Raw genomic sequence first — 22,198 nt, 5'->3', positions numbered from 1 at the left:
ACAGCCGCGCCGCGCCGCACCGCACCGCAAAGTGACCACGGTAAAAAGAGAGGTAAAGCACCCCGCCGCGGCGCTCACCTCATGACGGGCTCTTCTCTGTGCGTCTCCGCGTGTTTGTCTTCGTGTGTGTCCTCGCGCAGTGCCGTTAGTGACTCGGAATACAAAAAAAAGGGGCTCGCGGCGCGCGCAACTTTGGAGCGCAAAATCCCACAAAAAAAAAAGTGTTTCCAAAAAAAAGAAAGAAGAAAGAAAGAAAAACGGAGAAAAGGAGCACGAGTGGCCGTGTGCTCGACTACATGGTCCGGAGCATCACTCCGCCGGAGGAGCAGAACGAACGGGGCTCTTCGCTTCTTTTCGCTCCTCTTCTCCAATTTTCTCCCTTCTGTTCGTCTCACTTCACTTCGCTCCACTTCTTCGCCTCGCGTCGTTCGGCTTCTGTCCGTCCGAGGGATCCGAGCGCGCCGACGTACGGCTCGTGCGGGAGCGCGCGGGGGCACGCACGCGACGTCAAGTACCCCCCGCGAGCGCAAAACCACCACCCCCAACGGCCGCGAGCAGGAGCACGCGCACCAGCTAGTGAGAGAGAAAGAAAGAGAGAGAGAGAGAGAGAGAGAGAGAGAGAAAAAACATACAATATAATGCAATAGTATAATATAATCTTGTTCGACCAAAAACGTTTTCGCAATACGAGTCTATCAGAATCTCTCATCGCAATAAAGGGCACTGAACTGCACTCGAGCGAGAGGATTCCTTCTGAAATTCTCTCTCTGTCTTTGAACGCGGACGGAGCGCTCTCGTTGCCGCTCATCCCCGTCCATCCGAACACGGCCTTTTGCTTAGATATGAAAACGAGCTCGTTCATGGGCTTCCAGTGGAGACTGTTTACAGCGATCGCCAACAAACTGGCTTGCGGCTCACTGATAGTCAGGGCATACAGGGTGTTCAGGGATAGGATCCGGACCACCGCGACCTAGCCTGAGCACCTCCGCTTATTGACAAAGGGAAAAAAAAAAAGTATTAACATAAATGAGTATGGGATGTTTAAAGTTGTTAATAAATTCCATTCACATTTCACTAGCTATTTTCCCGTTTTAAGTATAAAACCCAAGAATGTAAACAAGACAAAGACGCGCGCGACCGCTATTGCAAACACATTTTTCCAAAACGACGTACACCTCTGAAAAACAAAATAACAATTTACTTAATCCTGTTTTCACAGAGTTTAGGGTAATGCATCATCAGTGACTGATCTCGTTTTGTACTTATTTTCAAAATGCGTCGCACACAATCTAGTTAATGTTGAGAATGCCCGGGTTATTTTAAAAAAGAATGTGTAACGTTGATCTCTTAAGAGAATGTCTCTTAAAAGCACATGATCATAGGTGTTGTCCCCAGAATTATGAATGTGATCTATATGATTTTATGTATTTACAAAAATAATTGCGCCATGACACGACAAACCCTTTCTTGGGAAAGTAACTTGTACCTATTTGGTCACTCGTCCAATTTGTCAGCCAATAGACGACTACCTGCTGCAATATGTCTCAGCCAAAGAGGCGTCCCTTGAAATGAATGACAGGGCGTTCAACCAATAGGATCATGAAACGGCACAGCTGGAAACACCCCTCAACTTCCGGGTTGTCTTCTCGTACCTCATGGTCCCGAAGTGAACCTCTGATGTGAAAAACTTGTGGACCCCATGGAGTCATATTTGGAATGGAATCTTTGAGAAAACGAAATCTATAAATATAAAACAAGCTTGTATTTTGAAACCATGATTACTGTGCTGCATATCAGTAATATTCTAATCACGCACGGTCCACATGGTTTGAGGCAATTGCGCACCGGCGCTCCTCGTGTCGGACGGCGGCGAAGGAACCGTTTCAAGTGGACTTGGCGCCATCTGCTGCATCACCTTAAAATGATTTAAAGGCTGTAAACTCAAATTTGCATCGCATGAAATGTCATTCATTATTTACAAACGTTTATATTTTAAGAGTAATCCTCGGAGTATTCTTTTAAACTGTCTCTTGGCCATTTTTCTTCTTGGTTCTTTCTTGTGTTTCATACCTGTACATACATATAATGTCTAGTGACTATTTTTGTATATTGTGTACTTTATATTTTTTATATATTTTTTTATCCTTTATTCACATATTCTGTCTTCTCATCTGTGTATTGTCGCTGTCATTCTGATTCTGTCTGTGCTGTGGAAGTTTCTGTCACCAAGACAAATTCCTTGTATGTGTGAACATACTTGGCAATAAAGCTCGCTCTGATTCTGATTCTGATTCATGAACAACACAGGGTCACAACAGCATATAGACAGAGAGAGAGAGAAAGCACAGCGAGAATCTGCAAATGTGTCCACAATCAGAGTGAGGGCTCAGGCTCAAGGTTGCACTTTATCACCGGTATGAATCATCAGTACTTTCTAATAACTTCCAACTTTTCGGTTCTTTGTAACCGACTTTTTTGGTTAATTATACGAATTTACGAACCGTTTTCTGATTTTCTTGATCATGTTTACTGGGGAATGTATACATTCTCACAGTTTTTTCTTTCGGGGACAAGTCTTGGGGAGAGCGTATGACCACTTTCTCCAGTCCTCTACGTTAGATGGCGGTGTATATTTTTTCTTCAGCTGAACACCGTAGCACTCTATGGTTGTAAAACCATAGACGTTGAAGGCGCAATATTGTCATATTTGATTGGTGCAGAAAATCTCGTCCCCTGGTGTGATTGGGTCAGTGGAAATTCGCCCCGTCTCTCCGATTGGCTCGGTGACAATTCGTCCAATCGCCGATCAGATTTAATTTAGCCCTCTGCGCTGTGCTTTTGCTGTGGTGGTTTTGGCCTGGTACGTGGTTGTCGTTGGAGGATTCCGGTTTTCTACGCTTTGTCTAAATTAAATATATATCTTTTCTGTTCGCTGTAAGCGATGCCTCATTATCAGTCGTGGGAAGAGTTTTCAAGGGCGGCGGAGAAGCTCTACTTGACAGACCCTATGAAGGTACTGGGGAGGGTGTTGCACACGTCTCGTTATGCATGATTAAACAAGCTAATTTCGTTTTTTTTTATTTTTTTTAAAAAGAACTTATTAACCTTATGAGTTAGTTATGTATCTTTTAAATAAGAGCTGCCTGCTGGTTGCTCTTACGCCTAGTAGCAGTGTGACTGTTTTTATTTGGGGTACGACTAGTGGAGGTTTTTTTTTTTTTTTTTTTTTTTTTTCTCAAAAAAATTCTCAATTTGTTTACAACGACTGCCGTTTCCCTGCAGGTTCGGGTCGTGCTCAAATACCGACACTGCGATGGTAACCTGTGTGTGAAAGTGACCGACGATGCAGTGGTGAGTTTCCATCATCACTGTCACGTGACTCCATCACACCTCTAGCCTCATTCTTTGTCATTACTTGGTTTAAACAAGCACATGTCATGTTGTAAGTCAACTTGTTACTGGTGATCTTGCAACTGTGCTTGGAATAACTATTCTTTTGTGGGTATGGCTGCTGCTGTTTTGCAGTTTCTTTATTCAGGTAACTTTTTTTGGAATCATTAGTACTAAACAAATGTGCTTATCAGATGAACACCATATTTTTCATCTTTGATTGTCAACCAACATAATGAGCTGAATACTGGAGTGCACTTTGACAAAAGAAAATTGCATGTCTTGGTCAAGCTATTATACAATGAATGCTTCAGCACAGTAAACTACTATGGGACTAATAATGTGTAAGGGAAGAGTTTAGATGGTTTGAAGATGAGTAATGGGGTGAGCCTTCAGAAGATCATGCTGGCAGACTTAGTTGAAACAAATCCTCCAATGCATAGTTATTTGGTGTGAAGTACTATATATGGCTTTGGGTCACCTTGCATTTTTTTAATTTGCTACTCTTTTCAGTGCTTGCAATACAAGACAGACCAGGCACAAGATGTGAAGAAGATCGAGAAGCTGCAGGGGAAGTTGATGAGGTTCATGGTGTCCAAAGAAAGCCACAGTATGACCATGGAGACAGACTGAGCCCCTCAACTTTGCGATCGGTTCCCCGGCTGGACACTACCGGGCTCAACAGTGGCGAGGAAGGGATTGTGAACCTGCTCCTTCATTATGTTTCTCTGAAGAGGGGACTAAAGGACAAATGAAGAGGTTGGCCTGGTACTTCAGTTATGAAGACTGGCAATTTTTTTTTTTTTTTAAGTTTTTAAAAGAAACTGACCAATCTAGTTGATTGGCTTCCTCCCCACCCCATAGCTCTGTACAGATTAACTATGTTGTGAGAATAGAACAGCTCTGCTGAATTCACCCATGGGTTCACACTTGGCCTTTAGTGCTTTTGTGTTGTACACGATTAAAGCCTTGACACTCTTAGTTTTATTTTGTAGGAGGTGGCTCTCTAGGCTCAGATGTCTTCTGGATATGTCATTCTAGAATGTGGGCATTATTCAGACTTATTTGTCTAACTTGTATGTATAAGTTGAGCTGTCACAGGTGTGTGCATTAAACCAATCTGTTGCCTTTGCCAAATATATTTTGAGTATTTCTGACAAGAGGCATGACATCACTGTTGGTCAGGATTCCAATGGGAGCATGACAATTGTCTGAGTGGTTTTTTTTTTTTTTTTTTAATATTCTTACTTAATAGAACCCTGGCATAAACACTAGTATTTAACTCCTGATGTACTCAACATCTACTGAATTATTCTAAACAAGTGATTTCAGTAAAGGTGCTATAGCCGTCTTCAAACTGAAGCAGCTTAAAAAGTAATGTCTGAAAGTCATTGTGTAGCAGACATTTCCTAGAGCTATTCAAGGATGCTGAGGGAGTTTAGGTACTTTACTATTTGTATTACTCATGGTGTTATTGGGCATGGGCACACTATTTAGTGTTCTAACTTAATGTTTATTCCTGAAGTATTCAATATAACTCAGGTAATTTTTCTGTTAAAAGGATGGGTTATTCCAAAGCCTTTCACTATAGTCTCAGTGGGGTATGTATGGTAATGCTTTTTAGATTACTGTGAAACCCTCCTATGTACTGCTTGATCTAGTATTTATTATGGCTGTACAAGAACCTTATTCAAAGGATATTGACCATCTAAAAGAAGACCGGGACCCTTGCACTTTTTTTTTTTTTTTTAAAAAAAAAAACTATAAAATTCAGAGAGGGGAACTGAACGGAGCATCGCTAAGAAAAACACTGGGAGTTAACGAATGCTGCCCTACGCAGTGTTGGCTTTCCTACATTTCCCATAATGCACTAACAACTACACTACCCAAGAAGAAGGCGACTCCGTCTCGTTACATTAGAGGGCGTCGACGAGCATCACTCCCACTGTTCGGCAGCCTGAGAAAAGAGCTCGCAGCAGGTAGGAGTGATAGGATTTTCGCTGTTTGTTTATTCTGGGTAACTGGTCAAGCACTAAAAAAACGCGGAATAATACTTTGAGAACTTGCAACTTTGTGTGCGCTAATCACGGCCGCACGTTGTCGTCTTTGTAGTTTTGCGTATTTTAACACTCACTGCAAGCAATTTGTATTCAGAAATGTAATTTTAAAGTTTGTCCCCTCCTAATGGTTTCATCAGATTAATCTAACGCCAAATCAGCACCTGTGAACCCGAGTTGAAGACGGTGTGGCGAAGAACCGTTCTTCCAAGGAAAGGTGCACTGACTTTTTTTTTTTTTTTTTAGTTCAATATTTTAGACTAGTACCATGCATGATACTGGTAACGTGTTGGGTTTTTTTTTTTTTTTTTTTTTTTCCCCCCTCCCTTCGTCGTGTGAGAAAAAACGGTAAAACCACGACGAAGGACGTTGTTGGAAACCTCGATTTCGCCACAGTGCTGGCGCGTGCGTCCCGCCATTCCAGCGTCCAATGGCAGGGTCCCGCGAGCTGTGCTGCCGCGCGCGAGCGAACGCCCGCGCGCACCCAGCGGCCTTTGGCTCTCTCGCGCGTCAGCATTATCTTCTTTATCCCGAGCTTTTCGCAGAATATCCCAGTGCTGTTTTGTTGCCAGCGCCCGGAGTTGAACAACAACAGCAGCAGTAACAGTAACAATGAGAGCTTTGTGGAAGGATTCTTTCGTACTCTCTCATTATACTTACATTTTGCATTTTTCATCTGGGTTCTCTACTTATGGAAGACAAGAAGAGTTGGAGGAAATGAATTACACATTTTACACTTATCATTCGTTAGGCACTTTTCTCCAAAAATGACACACAGAGTGTTAAATTCCTGAAAATATTCCAAAAGAAGTGAGTGGAGATGAAAATATTGGACATCTTTTTTTCCGATTCATAGTGTGAGATCAGTTATGCCGTGACTGAAAAGCAAACACTGCTGCTTGTGTTTATCCTTAGGCACATTTGTGTTATTACTTCAACATTTTGGGAATTCAGTGGTAAAGGAATCTTGACTTCCATCCCATAACAAGAATTTGTTCTCGAAAATAAGCTCATAAGGCAAATAACAGAGCTCATTAGATAGGAAAAAGAAGTAATGAATTGCTGACCCACCCGCTTTTCTGTAAACTTGCAAAATCCCTGTCTTATCTTTCAAACACCGAGAAGATCTAATTCAAAACTAAGGCCGGAATATCAGGACACCTTTAAATCCAGGTTTATCACCCACATGTTCAAAATTCCTTATATGTAACCCAGTTGTGTACCGTTTTTTTCTGTTCCCTTTGCTTCTTTTCTTCTCTTTTTTACCTTACGGTTTTATGTTTTATTTTGTTGTTCTGTTCTGAAGCGTGGCACAGCAGTGTAGTGAATAATTCCAATGGCTCATAAATCTTGGGCTGTGTGTTCAAAGATGGGTTTGAATCCCAGTCAGTCTGTGTAGAGTTGATAGATTTTCCCTGTGTTTAAGTGGGTTTCTTTTCCCCTTCTAGGTGAATCTGTGACTCTGAATTCCTCGTAGTGTGTGTGTGTGTGTGTGTGTGTGTGTGTGTGTGTGTATAAGATTGTTCTGTGATGGACTGCCTCATACCCCCTGCTTTCCGGATTGGTGCTTGGCCACCACAACCCTACACTGGACAAGTAGTTATTGATACTGAATGGATCAGTTCTGTTGTTCTTTTATTGTAATTTTTTAAAATGGTGATATTTGTGGTACGTTTCTTTGTTTTAAAGTTGTATTCAATATGCCCTCCTTTATTGTACAGTGTTTGAGAAATCATTTTTAAGAACTCGAGGCAAAATGTTAGTATTGTTTTAACAGTACTTGATAAAATATTTCTTGTAATTACTAGAATCACTAAAAACACTCAAAGCAATTAAGGGTAAGTACCTTTTACTTCAGCTGAATGTAGGAGTTAAACCTGAGCCCTTCAAGTGTTAGGCAACACCTCTAACCACTACTCAAGCTGCTGTGGGACTTATCGTTATGATAGATTATGGTTTTACGCTGTGATATAAAGTGACAACATTTATGACAGATGCTTGTGACCTGGCACACATAGATATACGGCTGTAGCTGTGGTATTTGGGGGAAAAGACTGCTCACTTTGTGCCATGCTCAGCAAGGCTAGAATTTTGAATTGAAATGTGTTATTCTATTCTATTCTATTCTATTTTATTATCTTCATTTTTCATATATGAGTTGCTAGCTCACTGTGAATTTTAGAGTACAAATCCATTTGCTCGTAAATGCAAATACTCAGAACAGGAGTATCCATTATGTAAGTGATGACTGCTCTTTTCCAAGTGAGACTAGGTTACGATGTTACGGCAAGAATAAAGTGTGCAGGTAACACAGGAAAGCAGTGACACCTAACAATTAGTTTCATGCAGCATAGCAATATTACCGGAACCCTTTTTTAACCTACACTGGAACCTGCTGTGTTACACAGTTTGGAGGAGGAACACACTCTTGCCCATTGACCTAGAAAACAACATCCTTTCTGTTGATTTATTAATCTTTTTTCAGTGACAGGAATTGTGTATAACAATAATTTCAGTGTTCTTCAATCCGATCAGACCTCTAGCAAAGCAGGGCTTCGTTGTTACTGAACACTATTTTCTATTCTGTCCAAAATCATTGAAATTATCTGTTATTCCTAGCTATTAATCGGGGAAATTTGGTCAGTTTACACTTCTCATAGGTGATGTGTGCATTTTCATATTATCTAAACAGTAGATTCAACATTAATTTTTAACTTAGAATTCGATTAATTTTTAAATTGAAACCATATAATTTGTATTTATTTATTCTGCAGCAGGGGATGCGGTAGCACAGTAGGTTTGGCCAGGTCCTGCTCTCTGGTGGGTTTGGGGTTCGAGTCCTGCTTGGGGTGCCTTGCGATGGACTGGTGTACCATCCTGTGTGTGTGTCCCCTCCAGCCTTGCGCCCTGGGTTGGGCCCCGGCTTGCCACAACCCTGCTTGGGACAAGCGGTTTCAGACAGTGTGTGTGTGTGTGTTTGATTCTGCAGGTTAAATGATATATGTTTTCCACTCTGATACTGACATTAAGTTTAAACTTTGCTCTAATACCTTTGTACTGCTGTGCTTTAGGGTTGAGCACCATGATCACAGAAGTTCTTTTGGCCCTTGTTCTGGGGGTGGTTGTCTACGTGCTGCTTTTGAAGGGGAAGCAGGAAACCCTGCAGACAGAAGACGGTTGGTGGGGCATCGGTGAGCCCACACAGATCCCTGAGGATGAAAGTATCCAGCCGTTCCGGATAGAGACATCCAGCGAGGAGATACAGGTGAGTACATCAGTATTCCTGATGTAATGCTGTTTTTGTTCAGAGCTCCGCTTATTATTTCAAGAGTATGACTTGCCAAAAAATAGACCTTGACACAGCTGTATTTAGTCTGTCCGATTCAATAGTATCACATATTATTTTAAAGAGAAAGAACAGCTTTTAACTATCTGAATTCCTGTACCAGGATCTGCACAGAAGAATAGATCAGACACGTACTTTCCCATCCCTGGAGGACAGCCAGTTCAATTATGGATTCAACTCCTGTTACCTGCAGAAAGTTATCTCCTACTGGAGAAATGAATTTGACTGGAAAAAGCAAGTGGAGAAACTGAACAGATACCCTCATTACAAAACCAAAATCGAAGGTGAGATCCAGTGATCTTATGGTGGGACTTTTAACATAGAGTCCAGCTGTGGTGTTTTTTGCAAAGAACATTGCCTTTCTGTGCATAGGTGCTGGAATAGTAAGGTCTTGTACCAATTCCTGAGCCACTTTGTGTGTGTGTGTGTGTCTGTCTCGATATTTGATGGCAGGTATTGACATTCACTTTGTCCATGTACGGCCTCGCGGTCTCCCCGATGGCACTGCAACTATTCCCCTACTCATGGTCCATGGCTGGCCGGGTTCTTTCTACGAGTTCTACGGGATCCTACCCCTCCTCACAGAACCTTCCAGCCCTGATGACATTGTCTTTGAGGTCGTCTGCCCCTCTTTGCCTGGATATGGCTTTTCAGAGGCGCCTTACAAGAAGGGTGTGTCTCTTAGTGGAATCTTTATATGTTCCATGTCCACATATGTTGCTGTCCTGTCCTGGGTGTACCCTGTCACATGAGTTTTCAGGTTGGGTCCTGGATCACTGCAACCTTTCACTGGACAAATGGTTACTGATTTTGGGTGGTTTGATGGTTCAGTGGATCAAAGGACCAATAGTAGTACTGCTTAACTGCAATAACTTGCTCTCTGCTTCCTGCTGCAGTGTTTATTTCTTATCTCATAGGGTGTTTTTAGCCTAAACTGTACATGTTTGTCCTTCAGACTAATAACCTACCCGTGGGTCTAATCTAAGTATAATGTGGATGTTGAAGCTATCAAAAAACATCTGGCAAAAGAACCATTTTTTCTGCTTTAATTTGACTACTGATGCCCTACAGGATTCAACTCTGTGTGTGCAGCCAGGCTGTTCCACAAGCTGATGAAGAGGTTGGGCTTCAATCAATTCTACGCTCATGGGGGAGACTGGGGATGGCTTGTCACCACTAACATGGCCCAGCTGGAACCCAAGTATGGAACAATTATTTCTTAGCCAAAGCTACTTCCAGTTGTACGCATTAACACCGCTAGAAGTTTTTTTTACATGCTGCAGAAGTTAAATGCATTACTCAAGGGAAGTGTTGCAGAGCTCCTCCTGAGATTTGAAACAACATGCTTGCGCTTACAGATGTACCCTTCACCGCTAAACTGCCTGCCACACCTTGTTTTTCTCTCTGCCAATCCCAAGAACAATTAAGGGACTCCATCTCAACTTTGCACCACCCTCCAAGCCCAGTCTACCCATGATGCTGTCCATAATGCTGGGCTCTCGGTTCCCCAAGCTGTTTGGTTTCACGGAGCATGACCTGAAGCGGCTTTTCCCCTACATGGATAAGGTGCTGGTGGAATCCTTGAAGGAGACGGGCTACATGCATATTCAGGCCACCAAACCCGACACAGTTGGTGAGTGAGAACACGTACAGCTGTAGACCACACGTCTTGCTGTTGGTGGTGGTGCTGTTATGCCCTTTTTTTCTAATCATCGTTACTGGTCACATGCACTATCTAATATAAGAGTGTAACCTTATTATGTAAATGTATTAAAGACATTTATTTAGAGATTTATGTATGGTTGTGTTAACATTTACGGTGTTTTGCAGGATTGAATACTTAGCAAAGGTTACATGAGGACTTCTTTAACACTGTGTCACCTGCTGTTCCTCGGATTTATGTGTTCTGCTTATCTTAAATAGGAAGAGCACTAAATGACTCTCCTGTGGGCTTAGCTGCCTACATCCTGGAGAAGTTCTCGACCTGGACTGATCCTGAGTTCAGAAACATGGAGGATGGCGGGTTGGAGAGGTACTGGGGACTTTGTCCCTTGACAAACTACACAGTTTGACGTATTCAAATTAAGGCCCACACTCAAGGGATTGAGTCTAGATCTTCCACGTGCTTGGAACTGACAGCTTTTTCATAGTTTTCGGAACAGTGGTGCTACTCACTCATAGCACTGTGTACTTGCTCACATTTCCAGGCCAGTTTTTCTATTTATTGATAACTGTGTGCATTTGTAGGAAATTTTCTTTGGAAGATCTCCTCACCAATGTTATGATTTACTGGACCACTGGTTCTATCATATCCTCAATGCGGTTCTACAAGGAGAACTTCGGCAAAGGCCTGGACGAGCCGCATTCAAAGCAAGTACACCTTGACGCTTGTGTAATGTCAGCATAAACCTCCAAATATCAATCATTATTATTAGGAAAAAGTAAGCCAATGGTGTAATGACGAGCGCAGTAGAGTGGGAAGTCGACTTACCTTACCAGTGTACGTACCTTCCACCTGTATTTAAAAATCTCTGGAAGCTTTCTGTAATTGAGTTTTTAAGGTTTTATGTGAGAGCGGTAAGAGTAGCATTCCTGGGTACTTACATCACCATTCAACCTCCCATGTTGGAGTCATCTGTATTATCTTGTAACAGATAATGAGGAGAGTGATTTTAAACATGTCATTTTGTTAAATAAAATGAATTTGGGGCTCCCACACTTTCTTCCCTCCAGGATCCCCGTGTATGTGCCCACAGCCTTGGCTTCCTTCCCCAACGAGCTCATGCACTCTCCCAAGCTGTGGGTGAAGCAGAAGTACCATAAGCTGATATCTTTCACCCCAATGGCCCGAGGGGGACACTTTGCCGCCATGGAGGAACCAGAGCTGCTGGCTAAAGACATCCAGAACTTCATTAAGATTCTGGAGAACAGGAAGATGAAATGACCCAATTCACTGCTCAGGATATGCCGGGGTGGGGGGGGAAGGGGTGCCCATCTCCTGTGGTGATTTGCATACATCTCATAGTCTTCAGAAGTGTCAGAAGCTGAGAGCTTAAGGCTGATTTCAGTATCTGCATAATATGCTTCGCTCTGTTTTCCTTGTGCTCTGCACTGAGAGATGCTCATAGGAAGTGACTGAGCTCCTGTGTTCATGACAGTCGTGCAGCTCCAAGAAACAGTCAGCTGAGCCTTCCTGTATGCTGCTGATGTAGTGTTTGTAGGCTCATAGTCATCATGCTGCTTAAAATATCACATAGATATCACTAAGTTTACACTTTACACTTGCAGTATTTTCAAGTAATAATCTCTCAATTATAGTTGTTTTGTCAGTGATCAGTTCAGTATTTGAACTGCAGTGGGATAATTGGAATTTTCTACTATAATTCCAAGGCTATTTTTAGTACATACTGTACTTCATTTTAGATCAAAATTAAAATATTTTGAAATCTGAGGTCTAGGGAAAAAACTGCTAATAAATTCTTTTCTACAATCCTGAAAGACTTGTCATTTTTCTAAAGCTACACATTAGTACAGGTAGTAGACTCGATTTGTTATCACTGCTTACCATTGTACACCAGGGTTGTGTTAAGTGTTAAACGATGTGTAAATTCCTGCCAAGATGAAAGCTCACCGTTATCGTAAACACCGTCCCTGATTTCTCACCGCTTACAGCATTCAGGGCTTTAAACTCTCCACTTAATTTACTCTGTTTATGATGTGCACTTTGCCCCGGAGATTATTTTAGGATTTATTAGAAACCTGTGGCACAGGAATATCAGAAACCACAAGTGGCTTATTCTGTACATCAATCACTGAACTGGAACCAGTCCGTCTTTCATTCCTTTTCAAAATAGCTTCCCTGGGAAGGATTTCACCGATAACTTGAGCTGTAAAAAGGCACAAATCCCCCGATTTCAGCACGTCTACTGTAGGGTGGGCTAGAGCAGGAATCACTCGCCTTTGGGGGGCTGTGTATATGTATTTTTTCAGGCAGCTATAATTGATTATGCAGTTACGTCCAGTATTTTTTTCCCCAGAGACAAACTGGGATATTAAAGCTATGTGTTGTCATTGTAACATAATACCTATTTCTAACACAGGTGTACAGATATTGAGCCACTTTCCACAGGGTAGGTCTAAGCTGTTTCAGCCTGTCACCCAACAGGCACTGCTCCCGAGTCCCACACCAGTCCACCAGGGGGCTCCACCTAGTCTTTTTGGGCTGGACTTAGCCAAGTGCCACACCTCACAAATTAACACTTCCTTAATTTAGATAGTAGGATGTCTTCACGCAGGAAGATGAGGGACTCTGCTGACTCTACAAAGGTACGCCAGAAGGACCCGGACTTGCGCCAGCCGCTGTCCTGACCGAGCCCGCTGCGGGACCAAGCCGCAGAGCTCCAGCTGCAGCCGGACCCCGACGATTCCCAAGCTCCGCGCCCTGCCCCGGGATGCTCCGGCTCTCCCCAGGGGCCGCTCCCTTGGCAGCGGGCGCCCGGGGGAGGCAGGGAGGGAGGCCGTGCAGGAGATAAGGCCTGCTTGAAGATCCCCTTCATTACCTCACCAGATAAGGCGAGGGGAGGGTGGGAGGCGGGGAACCCAGCGCAGGAGGGACACCCAGCGGAGTTTCGCTGTCGAACGGGGGGTCCGGGCGACTTATTGCGCCTCTCCTTTCCTCCCCACCAGTAACCTCACTATGGCGGAGAAACATCCCAACCCAGATGCGCTTGCCGCCGCTGCCGCCTCAACGGAGCTCTGCGCGGTGGACAGGGGCCACCCTACCGACGAGGGGGGCTTCCACCGCGCTTCCGCCGCAAACAGGGACCCCAGGAAGTGGGTGAGTTGAGCACCACAGCAGCAAAGAGACCGAAACTTAGGCTTCGCTCAAACGAGATACGAAGGAGTAGGAAGAACGAAGGGAAGTGCGGGTTCGCACGTGGGACCAAGAGATGAACCATCGCCCCTCCCCTCTCCAGGTGCCTTCCGTTAATTGCTGGAACGGAAATATTCAGCAGGGTAACGCACAGTTATGGTAAGGAACGAGTAACTGCTACTTGGAGGAGCACGGTCCGTTTTTGGGCGAGGACCTCGGTGCAGATCAGTACTGCAGGCACTGCAGGAAGAGCAGTTAGGAGCTGTTAGCTCTGTTCTCCTCATATGACTCACCTTTTCTTGTATTTTTTCTGCCAGAAATAAACTTTCAGAGATGTAAGACCTTTAAGACGCGAGTAAATTCGGGTCTAGGATAGTGATTATTAAGGGGGGGGTAGCCAACAGCGCAGTTATTACTGCTGTCACCTTGCAGTCGGAAGACCGGGGTTCGAATCCCCACCTGCAGCGGTGCCTCTGATCAAGGTTCTTACCATGGGTTGGCATAGTGAAAATTCCCTCACTGTATCAGTGGACCAATGGATCAATAATGTCGAATAGGCTGATGTACGTAATGCCGTAAGTAACCACGGAGGAAATTGTCAGATGAATTAATCAATTATAAGACGTGATGTCAAAAACCTGAACGCGCTTTTCTGCATTGCCTGCAAAAATTCCCCGAGCTGCTAAGCCAGTGAATGAGGCAACGCCCCCCTCCCTCCCTCCGTCTCAGGGCAAGTCTGGGTCGGGGGTCCAGCCGAGGGCACTGAGGTCGCAGCCCCCCCTTGAGAACGCAGCCCGGGAGAGGAGTCGCGTGCAGAACTTGCGCCAGGCCTTCCACAGCCTGCAGGCCGCCCTGCCCTCCGTGCCCCCCGACACCAAGCTCTCCAAGCTGGACGTGCTGGTCCTCGCCACCAACTACATCGCCCACCTGTCTCGTACCCTGGACCAGGGAGGGCGGGGGAGCCAGCTGCCTGCGTCCCGCAGGGCAGAGGGCTACCTGCACCCTGTCAAGGTGGGTCGGCTCGTGTCGCACGTCGAGGCGGCGGCGGATAGCAGACCGAGGGAGAAGCTTCACGTCCTCGACGCTAACGTGAACCCCTCCCTCCTTTCTCAGAAGTGGCCCATGCGCTCCCTGCTGTACTGCGGGAGCGTCGAGGAGATGCTGCGCGCGGTTCCGACCGCTCGCGCGGAGATCTGCGAAGAGGACGATGCCCGATCGCTGACCCCTGACCCCATGGGCCAAAGAGATTAAACGTGGAAGAAATATGGATCATCTCCATCCGACAACCACGATTATCAGTCATCATCCTTTGAAAGCACTCTGGTAAATGGTGACCAGCTCTATATATGGGAAAGGTACGTTACAGCTGGTCCAGATGTTACGTGAAAATCAGTTGCACTACTAATCATTTGTGACAGTAGCAAATAAAAGAAGAAGCTTTTTTCCCCCCCTTTCTGTGCCGCGGTATAAATTTGGATTTGTGTTTCCGATTGTCGGGTCACTTCGGATAGCCGGCGGGGGAGGATTGTTGTTGGGGATTTTGGACGCGCGTAGCCGAGGACGAAAGAGCACTTCCCGTTTCCCGAAAACAAACGACCTTCTGCAAGATGGACACGGACCGCAGCTCGAATCACAGCCTCAAGGAACTTTAAATCGAATGACCGGACACGTTAAATTGTCGAAGCAACGAGCGCTTTGGACCCATGTCCCTCGTTTCCAAATGGTCCCCCAACGAGAGTTTATTGACCCCTTGTAGGTCTCGCGGTCTCGCCAGTGTTCGCTGCTGCCGACTGTACCGTGTCTCTCGGAAAGAAAATACGAACATTTACGGTGTTTTACTGAGTTTCGGGATTCATTTTTAAGTTGAGTTTTACCACATGGCTAAAGAAAAGAATCACACTCATTTAGCGATCAGTCACATTTGCCTGCGTGACAAAACCATTTTACAATGCTGTGTATGTGTAACATTTCTAATTGATAATCTCTTATTGGTCAGCAACATATATTCTTGTGCTTTTCCCCACATTTAAAAAGAATATAGTTTGTCTAATTCTGCAGGCCTTCGCTGAAAATAAATAATGATGAAACACATGAATTGCAGTTTTTCCTCACAATAACATATGCGTTTAATGTATTGGAGAGTTTTGCGTTCCTTGTAATGTTTTATTCTTCTCCCATCTTTGTCGTAGACGGTGGCTATCATGTCTAATTATAAATCTGAAAAATTACATTTATTTGATGCATTTCTGTAAAGCATTTTTTTCCAGAACTGCTTCTCCCATACGGGGGGACGGGGAACCGGAGCCAACCCGGTAACACAGGGCGTGAGGCCGGAGGGGGAGGGGACACACCCAGGACGGGACGCCAGTCCGTCGCAAGGCACCCCAAGCGGGACTCGAACCCCAGACCCACCGGAGAGCAGGACTGCGGTCCAACCCACTGCGCCACCGCACCCCCTTCTGTAAAGCAGCTGACAATTATTTACCCATTTATTCAGCTGGGTCATTTTTTTACTGGAGCAATTTAGGGTAAGTACCTTGCTCAGGGGTACTGCAGCTGGAGGTGGGATTCAAACCTAGGACCGTAGGGTCTGAAGGAAGTAGCTTTAACTGCTACATTACCAGCTGCCCTTTGGTGATTGAATTAGCATAGCAACATTTACATTTAAGCAATTAGCAGTGTTTCTTCCAAGTGAACAAAAGCACATTTGCTAAACGTAGAGATTTTGGCGCTTCTCCGAAATGCGCGCCGGGCAGGAAATTTAAAAATGCAACATGAAGACGGTGCCCGTTTAGCGAGCCGTTCCTTCACAACATCATCACCTGCGCAGAAGAGCGGGGAGCTGCGGTCCAGGGTTGGCGGGACCCCGTCGGCGCACCCGCGCCGCCCTCCTTCGTTCGCAGATGGAGAGGAGCCGCGTGGGGCAGCGGTCAAGGCCGAGGCGGTAAATCTGTCTGGCAGCCCAGACGGTTCCGCTCTCTCCAGCGTTTTAATGACCGCGTCCGAGCTGGAAGAGCGCAGCTACTAAGGCAAGGGTTACCGCGGCCAAGCGCCAGAGCCGCCCGCGCGGGGCTGCTTATTCCGTCCACGGGCATCGCTGTCGGGCCGCAGCCTCCGCCGACCGACGAAACGTCAAACCCCAGAGGAGCTTTTACGGCGTCTCCGTCCTGCCGCTTTACGGGCCGCTGCCTCTTCTTTCGAGACGTGTTTATAGCAACGCGGTGGACATTTTTTGCAGTTATGCAACGCGGTGCAAGTATTTCAGCCCCAATTCAACGATGTTCCGTTTCGGCGGCCTGTGTCGGTCACCCCAGCCCTAGATCTCGAGTTATTTTACCGTCCGAATCGATGAGAATCCGTCGCTCGGACACGCAAAACAGCATTTCGGCGTTCCGGCGACGGCGGCTTCCTTTCAGCTACGTTACGCCGAGGTCGTCCACGCGGCTCCCGGCCAAAGCGAGAACGGGTCGAAAATAATAAGGAACAAAGTTAGCGGTGATTTGTGGTCGTGTCCGCCGAGCCCCTGGAACGACTGCGGACGTTCCGTGCTCTCGCTCTCATTAGAGCGTCTGCTTGCCGACTGCTGGGTCAATTTATGCGTTTCACCGGCCGATTCTCCCCCGAGTTGTCGGCACCCGTCTGGAACTCCCGCTTCCAGGGAGCAGAAGTTGGCAGGAACACAGGTGGATCAGCAAAGCCTCAGATACCCTCAGATCGGAGCAGTGCTAGTAAGGGGATGCGATGGATAAAATCGAATCGTATCGTCATCGTCCATTACCTGCTCCTCGGATCTTAGATTTTTCTGCTGTTCTGCCAGAAATATTAATAAATCATAGTACCACTACTTAATCATTCATCTGATGCTTTTCTCCAAGACATCTTACAATTATTTACCCATTTATACAGCTGCATTTTACTGGAGCAGTTTTTAGTGTAAGTACTTTGCTCGAGGGGACTACGGCTGGGATTCAAACCAACAACCTTCAGGTCCAAAGGCAGCAGCACTAATCACTCTACTTCCAGCTTATCTTCTCCCACAGGAGAAACTGAGACCACTTTTGGAAACAGCCAGGCGACTACGTGAGAGACAGACACACCGCATCGTGGGAACGGTGTACCAACTGCTCTTCAGTCTTCCTTGTAGACTCATGTTTAAATCGAGCGCTTTGCTCCGCTGTGCTTGAAGTTCCTAATTATTTAAGTTTTTCTTGTCACATTCAGCCTTTGTCTTCCTCAAGGAAGCCTACAAACACTACGCCCGTAAGTTCATGACTTTTTTATAAATTTATTTTATACGTAATGCTACTGGCAGTCGTTCTAAAGTGTTTTATGATATTCGGCGTCATTGCGGTGATGTTCAGCTGCTCAGTGCGAGTCGCCTCAACGAACGTTGAGCCACGCGAACGGGCAACAGCGTAAACGTTACTGAGCCGTGTTAAGTCAGTGTGGTAAAGGGCAACATCTCCGCATAAATAATAGTAATGAGAAGAGTGGGAGATGATGTGTGGAATGCCATCGAGGAGCAGATCCAGGCCTGGCCGGAGCGCAAACTCTTCCTGCGTGGAAACCGACAGGAAGGCGAGAGAGCAGTTACACGGGCGAGTGGGAGGCGAGCGCGATTCGGCTCGGGGGATGGACAGGACCGCGGTAAAGGCCTACAGAGCAGCTGGGGGGGGGGGGGGGGACCGCAGAGCACTGACACGCCGACACTGGCGGCCTCGTGTTCTCAGGCGTGCGTCTGCAAGAGCGTATGACAGAAGGATGTCGAAGTCAGCGTGACCCACCCAAAATGTGCAGAGTCAGACAAAAAAGGGGGCTTGATGATAACACCCCCCCTCCCCTCCACCCCCAACCCCAGGAGGGAAACAGGCAGCTGCATGGAGGAGGCAGAGACTGAAATAGAGACACAAATCTGGGAGTGGGGGGCAGCACTCTCTGTGTGTGTGTGTGTGTAGTCAAGGGGAGTTTGACTGCCAATCACTTCAAGGTTTCACTACTCGTGGTCTTATTTTGGTTGCCAATATACAAGTTCTCGACTACAAAGCAGGATCTCAACAACATGCGAAGCCCCGGGGCTCTGGAGTTCAGCGCCGACCCCCCCCCGCGGTCACACGAGTTCCTCCCTCCCCCTCTGGAACAGCGCTCTGCGCAGCGAGAAACTTGTGATACATCAGGCAATGCAACTCAAAGAGGATCACGTTTTTACATTTATTTTCCACCAGAAACCTGAAAGTCACAAATAAAAGCAGAATCATTAATTTCCTGTTTACTCCATTTATTTTTCAGGTCCATCGGTCCACTGGAGAGAAATGACAGAGAAATCGGCGAGTCAAGGAAAAGAGTTTTGCCCCACCCGCTATACGACAGGTCTTCACACCTCATCCTGGACCGGTGCAGCGTGGGTAGCTCTCTAAACACACACCGCACCGACTGGGGTGATCTGGCGCTCCGTTACACACGAGGGCGGCACTGTGGTCCACGGGACCAGGGGTGAAGACCGGATCTCGACAAACGCACAAAGCGGGTTCCGTTGCGTTTTCCTCGCGTGTGGGTGGGCAGCCGTGCTCCACGGGGCCACGTCGTCTGCCGCTCTCAGCTTTACTCCGGTAATTATTCAAATCGCCACCACACCTTGCTTTTCAAATCAATTATTACGTTTTCTCTGAACCCAGGCAGACTGTGTCCCTCCAGGACCGAGGATGACCGCACCCACACTTCAGCACCGGCTTCATGGTCAATAAACGTACAGGAACCTCACTACAGGGTCCAGCGCTGGAGCTGAACACCATATTATGGGTTTTTTGGACACATTTTAAGCCTCATCTCAGAATAAATCACTCGTAGCTCCTGTACCGTGAACATTGTTCAAAGAGTTTGACTTGAGAGCTATCCAAATGTGTCTTAAACATTAACTGCTTGCATTTGCTTTTGCGCTAGAGTGACTAAAAACAAAACAAAAATATAACAAAAGGCACATCTCTTCTGGCAGACAAAACGCTCGTAGCTGATTTTTGGAATGCACACCATGGCTCATGACGACTCCATTTATGGCACAATATCAACTCTAATAATCAATGCACAGGGATTAGTTCAATGTTTTAACTTGTAAAAATATTTCATATACATTTTTAAAAAAAAAAAAAAAACTGTTCTCAATTATGGCAGAGGCAGCTCCGTTCAGGGGCCCCTGGATACAGTTCCACATCTACATATGGATCTAACGATACGTCCACAAAGAACATTTATTCATCGACTACGTTTCCCGCAGCTTGTATGGATTTCTCCATTTTGTGCTGCCCGGCCGCACCACACAGCGCTGCATGGGCTCGGGGTAACAATACCGCGGTGATCAGTGCTCCAGCTACTAAAGGGATCAGATTCTGAAGATTCAAGTAATTTCAGGTTGCTGAGAAACAAAAGGTCAACAAAGCGGTCCCACCTTCCAGCATTTTAAGAAAAATCATCATTTCTTTAGCAACAGTGAGTTTAACAGGATCTAACCACACACACAGACATCATTGTTCTAATGAAGATCATCTTTTTTTCCATTTAAATTTGAGGAGGAAAACCAGAGCTGAAGTGCAGAAATATTCTTTAGGGAGAAGAACGCACAGGACCACATTATTCTGGCTTTTCAGACACCTTGACAGAAGACCAGACAAATCTTACAAGAGACGCAGCCGACAGCTAAAAAAGCTTGAGAACCTGAGAGACCAACTCAAAGGAAGGACCACCAATTTTAGAGGAGAGCCTCCGAACCACCAGGGCCGGAGGACGTGAGGACTTTACAGGTTCATTCTGCGCATCACAAGTGGCCCCGGCTGTCATTATAGCAGCAAAACGGACCACAGGCAGCTCGTCCTTTGGCCGCTGTGATCAAATCACAGCGCAGAGAGAGAAGAGTCAGTAGAGGACGCGACCCTACAAGGACAATCGAATTTGGTGCTCCGTGTGAAGTGGAATAAAACACCCCGAATTCCACGGTATGACTCACGTCGAGCAGCACGCAAAGGACAAACAGGTTAACAGCAACAGAAATTAAATATTTGCATTCTTCTGGAGATCAGTTAGTTCCGGCCTCGGAGAACGAGCAACATATTACATAGAAACAAGTCACAGAATATCAACTTTGTCTTCCAATGGAAAAACATTTTGAGAAACATCTGAGCACAGCTACTGACACAGCACTATCAGGGTGGATTTCTGCAGTCATGTTACTGCTTCTTTTACGACCAAGCGATACATACATGTTGTACAATTATGCGGTTACATCAATATATTGCAAACGTATGCAAGAATCAACATTCAGACAGCAAAATGTAACGGTGACCAACCGGTCTTACAGTTAAGATGAGTGTAAATTGCCCATTCAGCTTTTGATCGCTTAGCTAAGGTTACTAGTGATGTCAACTATGACCCCTGGTCATTGAGTGCTCACAACCACACACGCATTCAGCGGACAAGAAAAGAAAATATCAGATCGAAGAATCTCCCTTTCAATCCATTTTTTTAAAAACCATTTTCTCCCCCTTTCATTACTCAAACCATCAAGTTTCTTTGCCTCTGAAGACACAAAATGATGCATTATGTGGTTCTCGCATTTTTACTGCTCTAGGATGTTGTGTTTTCGCATGATGAAGAACACAATGGATTTTAGAGTTATGATGCAATGATTGGTAAAGTCGCATCTTACATATACGTAATCTACATTAGGAGGCGACACCATTTTATCGAGAAAAGTAGAATATTATATTTCCAGGAGGGAACAATGTCCTGGTGTCCTGCACACTAAGAGGGCTAGCGATCCTACACTGGTCCTGAGGAGGCTCATGACACCACCAGACACCCCCTTAGCATCCCTCTGGCAGAATGTGAATATTGCAAAAAAACCTGTATTCTGTCTATAGGTGTTTTTACTTCAAGAACTGTTTATCTGGTGAAATTACTGTACACTTTCTGGTAAGTGTACTATTACATTAACTATTATTCTTTTACATAAATTTAATATTCTTTTACATGAATTCAAGCTGAGACCTCTGATGTCATATCATAAGGTTTATAATGGTAAACCAGTTATATGTAGTTTATGTCTCATGCTGTCTGTCCCCCCAGTCTCCATGTAAGCTGCGACTTCACTGACACAAACAGTAATGTCATTTAAAATAAAAATTTAAAAAAAAAAAAAACAGGAGAGTGAAGAACTAAATACATCCCCCTTCATGGTTAGGATAAGGAGGTACTTTGAAATGACAAAAAAAAACCCCACCTCAACAGCTATAATGTATGACCTGCCTGACTCCACCTTTTCCTAACCTTATAAGGGGATGGGGGTGTGGCTGATGCCTCTAAGCCACACCCCCTGGTCATATTAAGAATGTTAACCCTATCCCTTGTGAATACTGTACCGCATTATCCTTCAGCCTGATCTCATATCATTCAGTAGAGTGTTATTCCAGATCATAAGCAGCCCTGAACATAAAGGAAATTAACGTTACTTTCACAAGCAATTAAAAATTCTTTGGAACAGAAACC

The 22,198-nt window shown here is 45.3% G+C and overlaps 3 protein-coding genes and 1 long non-coding RNA gene across 5 annotated transcripts; all 4 read left to right on the top strand.

Moving 5' to 3' along the window:
• Positions 1–2,827: 2,827 nt before the first annotated feature.
• On the top strand, positions 2,828–4,192 carry srp9 (signal recognition particle 9). The gene is made up of 3 exons (XM_018736959.2): positions 2,828–3,013; positions 3,283–3,351; positions 3,904–4,192. Exons 1-3 carry the CDS (start codon positions 2,942–2,944, stop codon positions 4,021–4,023), a joined length of 261 nt encoding a protein of 86 aa, XP_018592475.1. The 5' UTR covers positions 2,828–2,941; the 3' UTR covers positions 4,024–4,192.
• A 1,105-nt stretch (positions 4,193–5,297) lies between these two features.
• Positions 5,298–13,234, top strand: ephx1 (epoxide hydrolase 1, microsomal (xenobiotic)). Its single transcript, XM_018736958.2, has 9 exons — positions 5,298–5,369; positions 8,519–8,712; positions 8,897–9,077; positions 9,247–9,465; positions 9,865–9,994; positions 10,212–10,426; positions 10,717–10,825; positions 11,041–11,163; positions 11,527–13,234. Exons 2-9 carry the CDS (start codon positions 8,530–8,532, stop codon positions 11,735–11,737), a joined length of 1,371 nt encoding a protein of 456 aa, XP_018592474.1. The 5' UTR covers positions 5,298–5,369; positions 8,519–8,529; the 3' UTR covers positions 11,738–13,234.
• Positions 13,235–13,246: 12 nt separating this feature from the next.
• On the top strand, positions 13,247–15,896 carry tcf23 (transcription factor 23). Of its 2 annotated transcripts, XR_001965387.2 has the most exons (4): positions 13,247–13,630; positions 14,396–14,677; positions 14,780–15,021; positions 15,178–15,896. XR_001965387.2 is itself a non-coding variant. In XM_018736954.2 (3 exons), exons 1-3 carry the CDS (start codon positions 13,490–13,492, stop codon positions 14,915–14,917), a joined length of 561 nt encoding a protein of 186 aa, XP_018592470.1. In that variant the 5' UTR covers positions 13,247–13,489; the 3' UTR covers positions 14,918–15,896. The 2 variants fall into 2 exon arrangements, 1 of the variants encoding a protein (XP_018592470.1); XM_018736954.2 differs by having other exon boundaries at positions 14,780–15,896.
• A 2,733-nt stretch (positions 15,897–18,629) lies between these two features.
• LOC114909235 (uncharacterized) lies at positions 18,630–21,852 on the top strand. Its single transcript, XR_003797188.1, has 2 exons — positions 18,630–19,272; positions 20,227–21,852. It is a non-coding gene; the product is annotated as an uncharacterized LOC114909235 (long non-coding RNA).
• Positions 21,853–22,198: the final 346 nt, after the last annotated feature.

Source organism: Scleropages formosus, chromosome 1 (genome assembly GCF_900964775.1).
Source record: "Scleropages formosus chromosome 1, fSclFor1.1, whole genome shotgun sequence".
Lineage (NCBI taxonomy): Eukaryota > Metazoa > Chordata > Actinopteri > Osteoglossiformes > Osteoglossidae > Scleropages > Scleropages formosus.
Note: the sequence above shows the minus strand (reverse complement) of the source record. Positions and strands in the feature narration are given on the sequence as shown.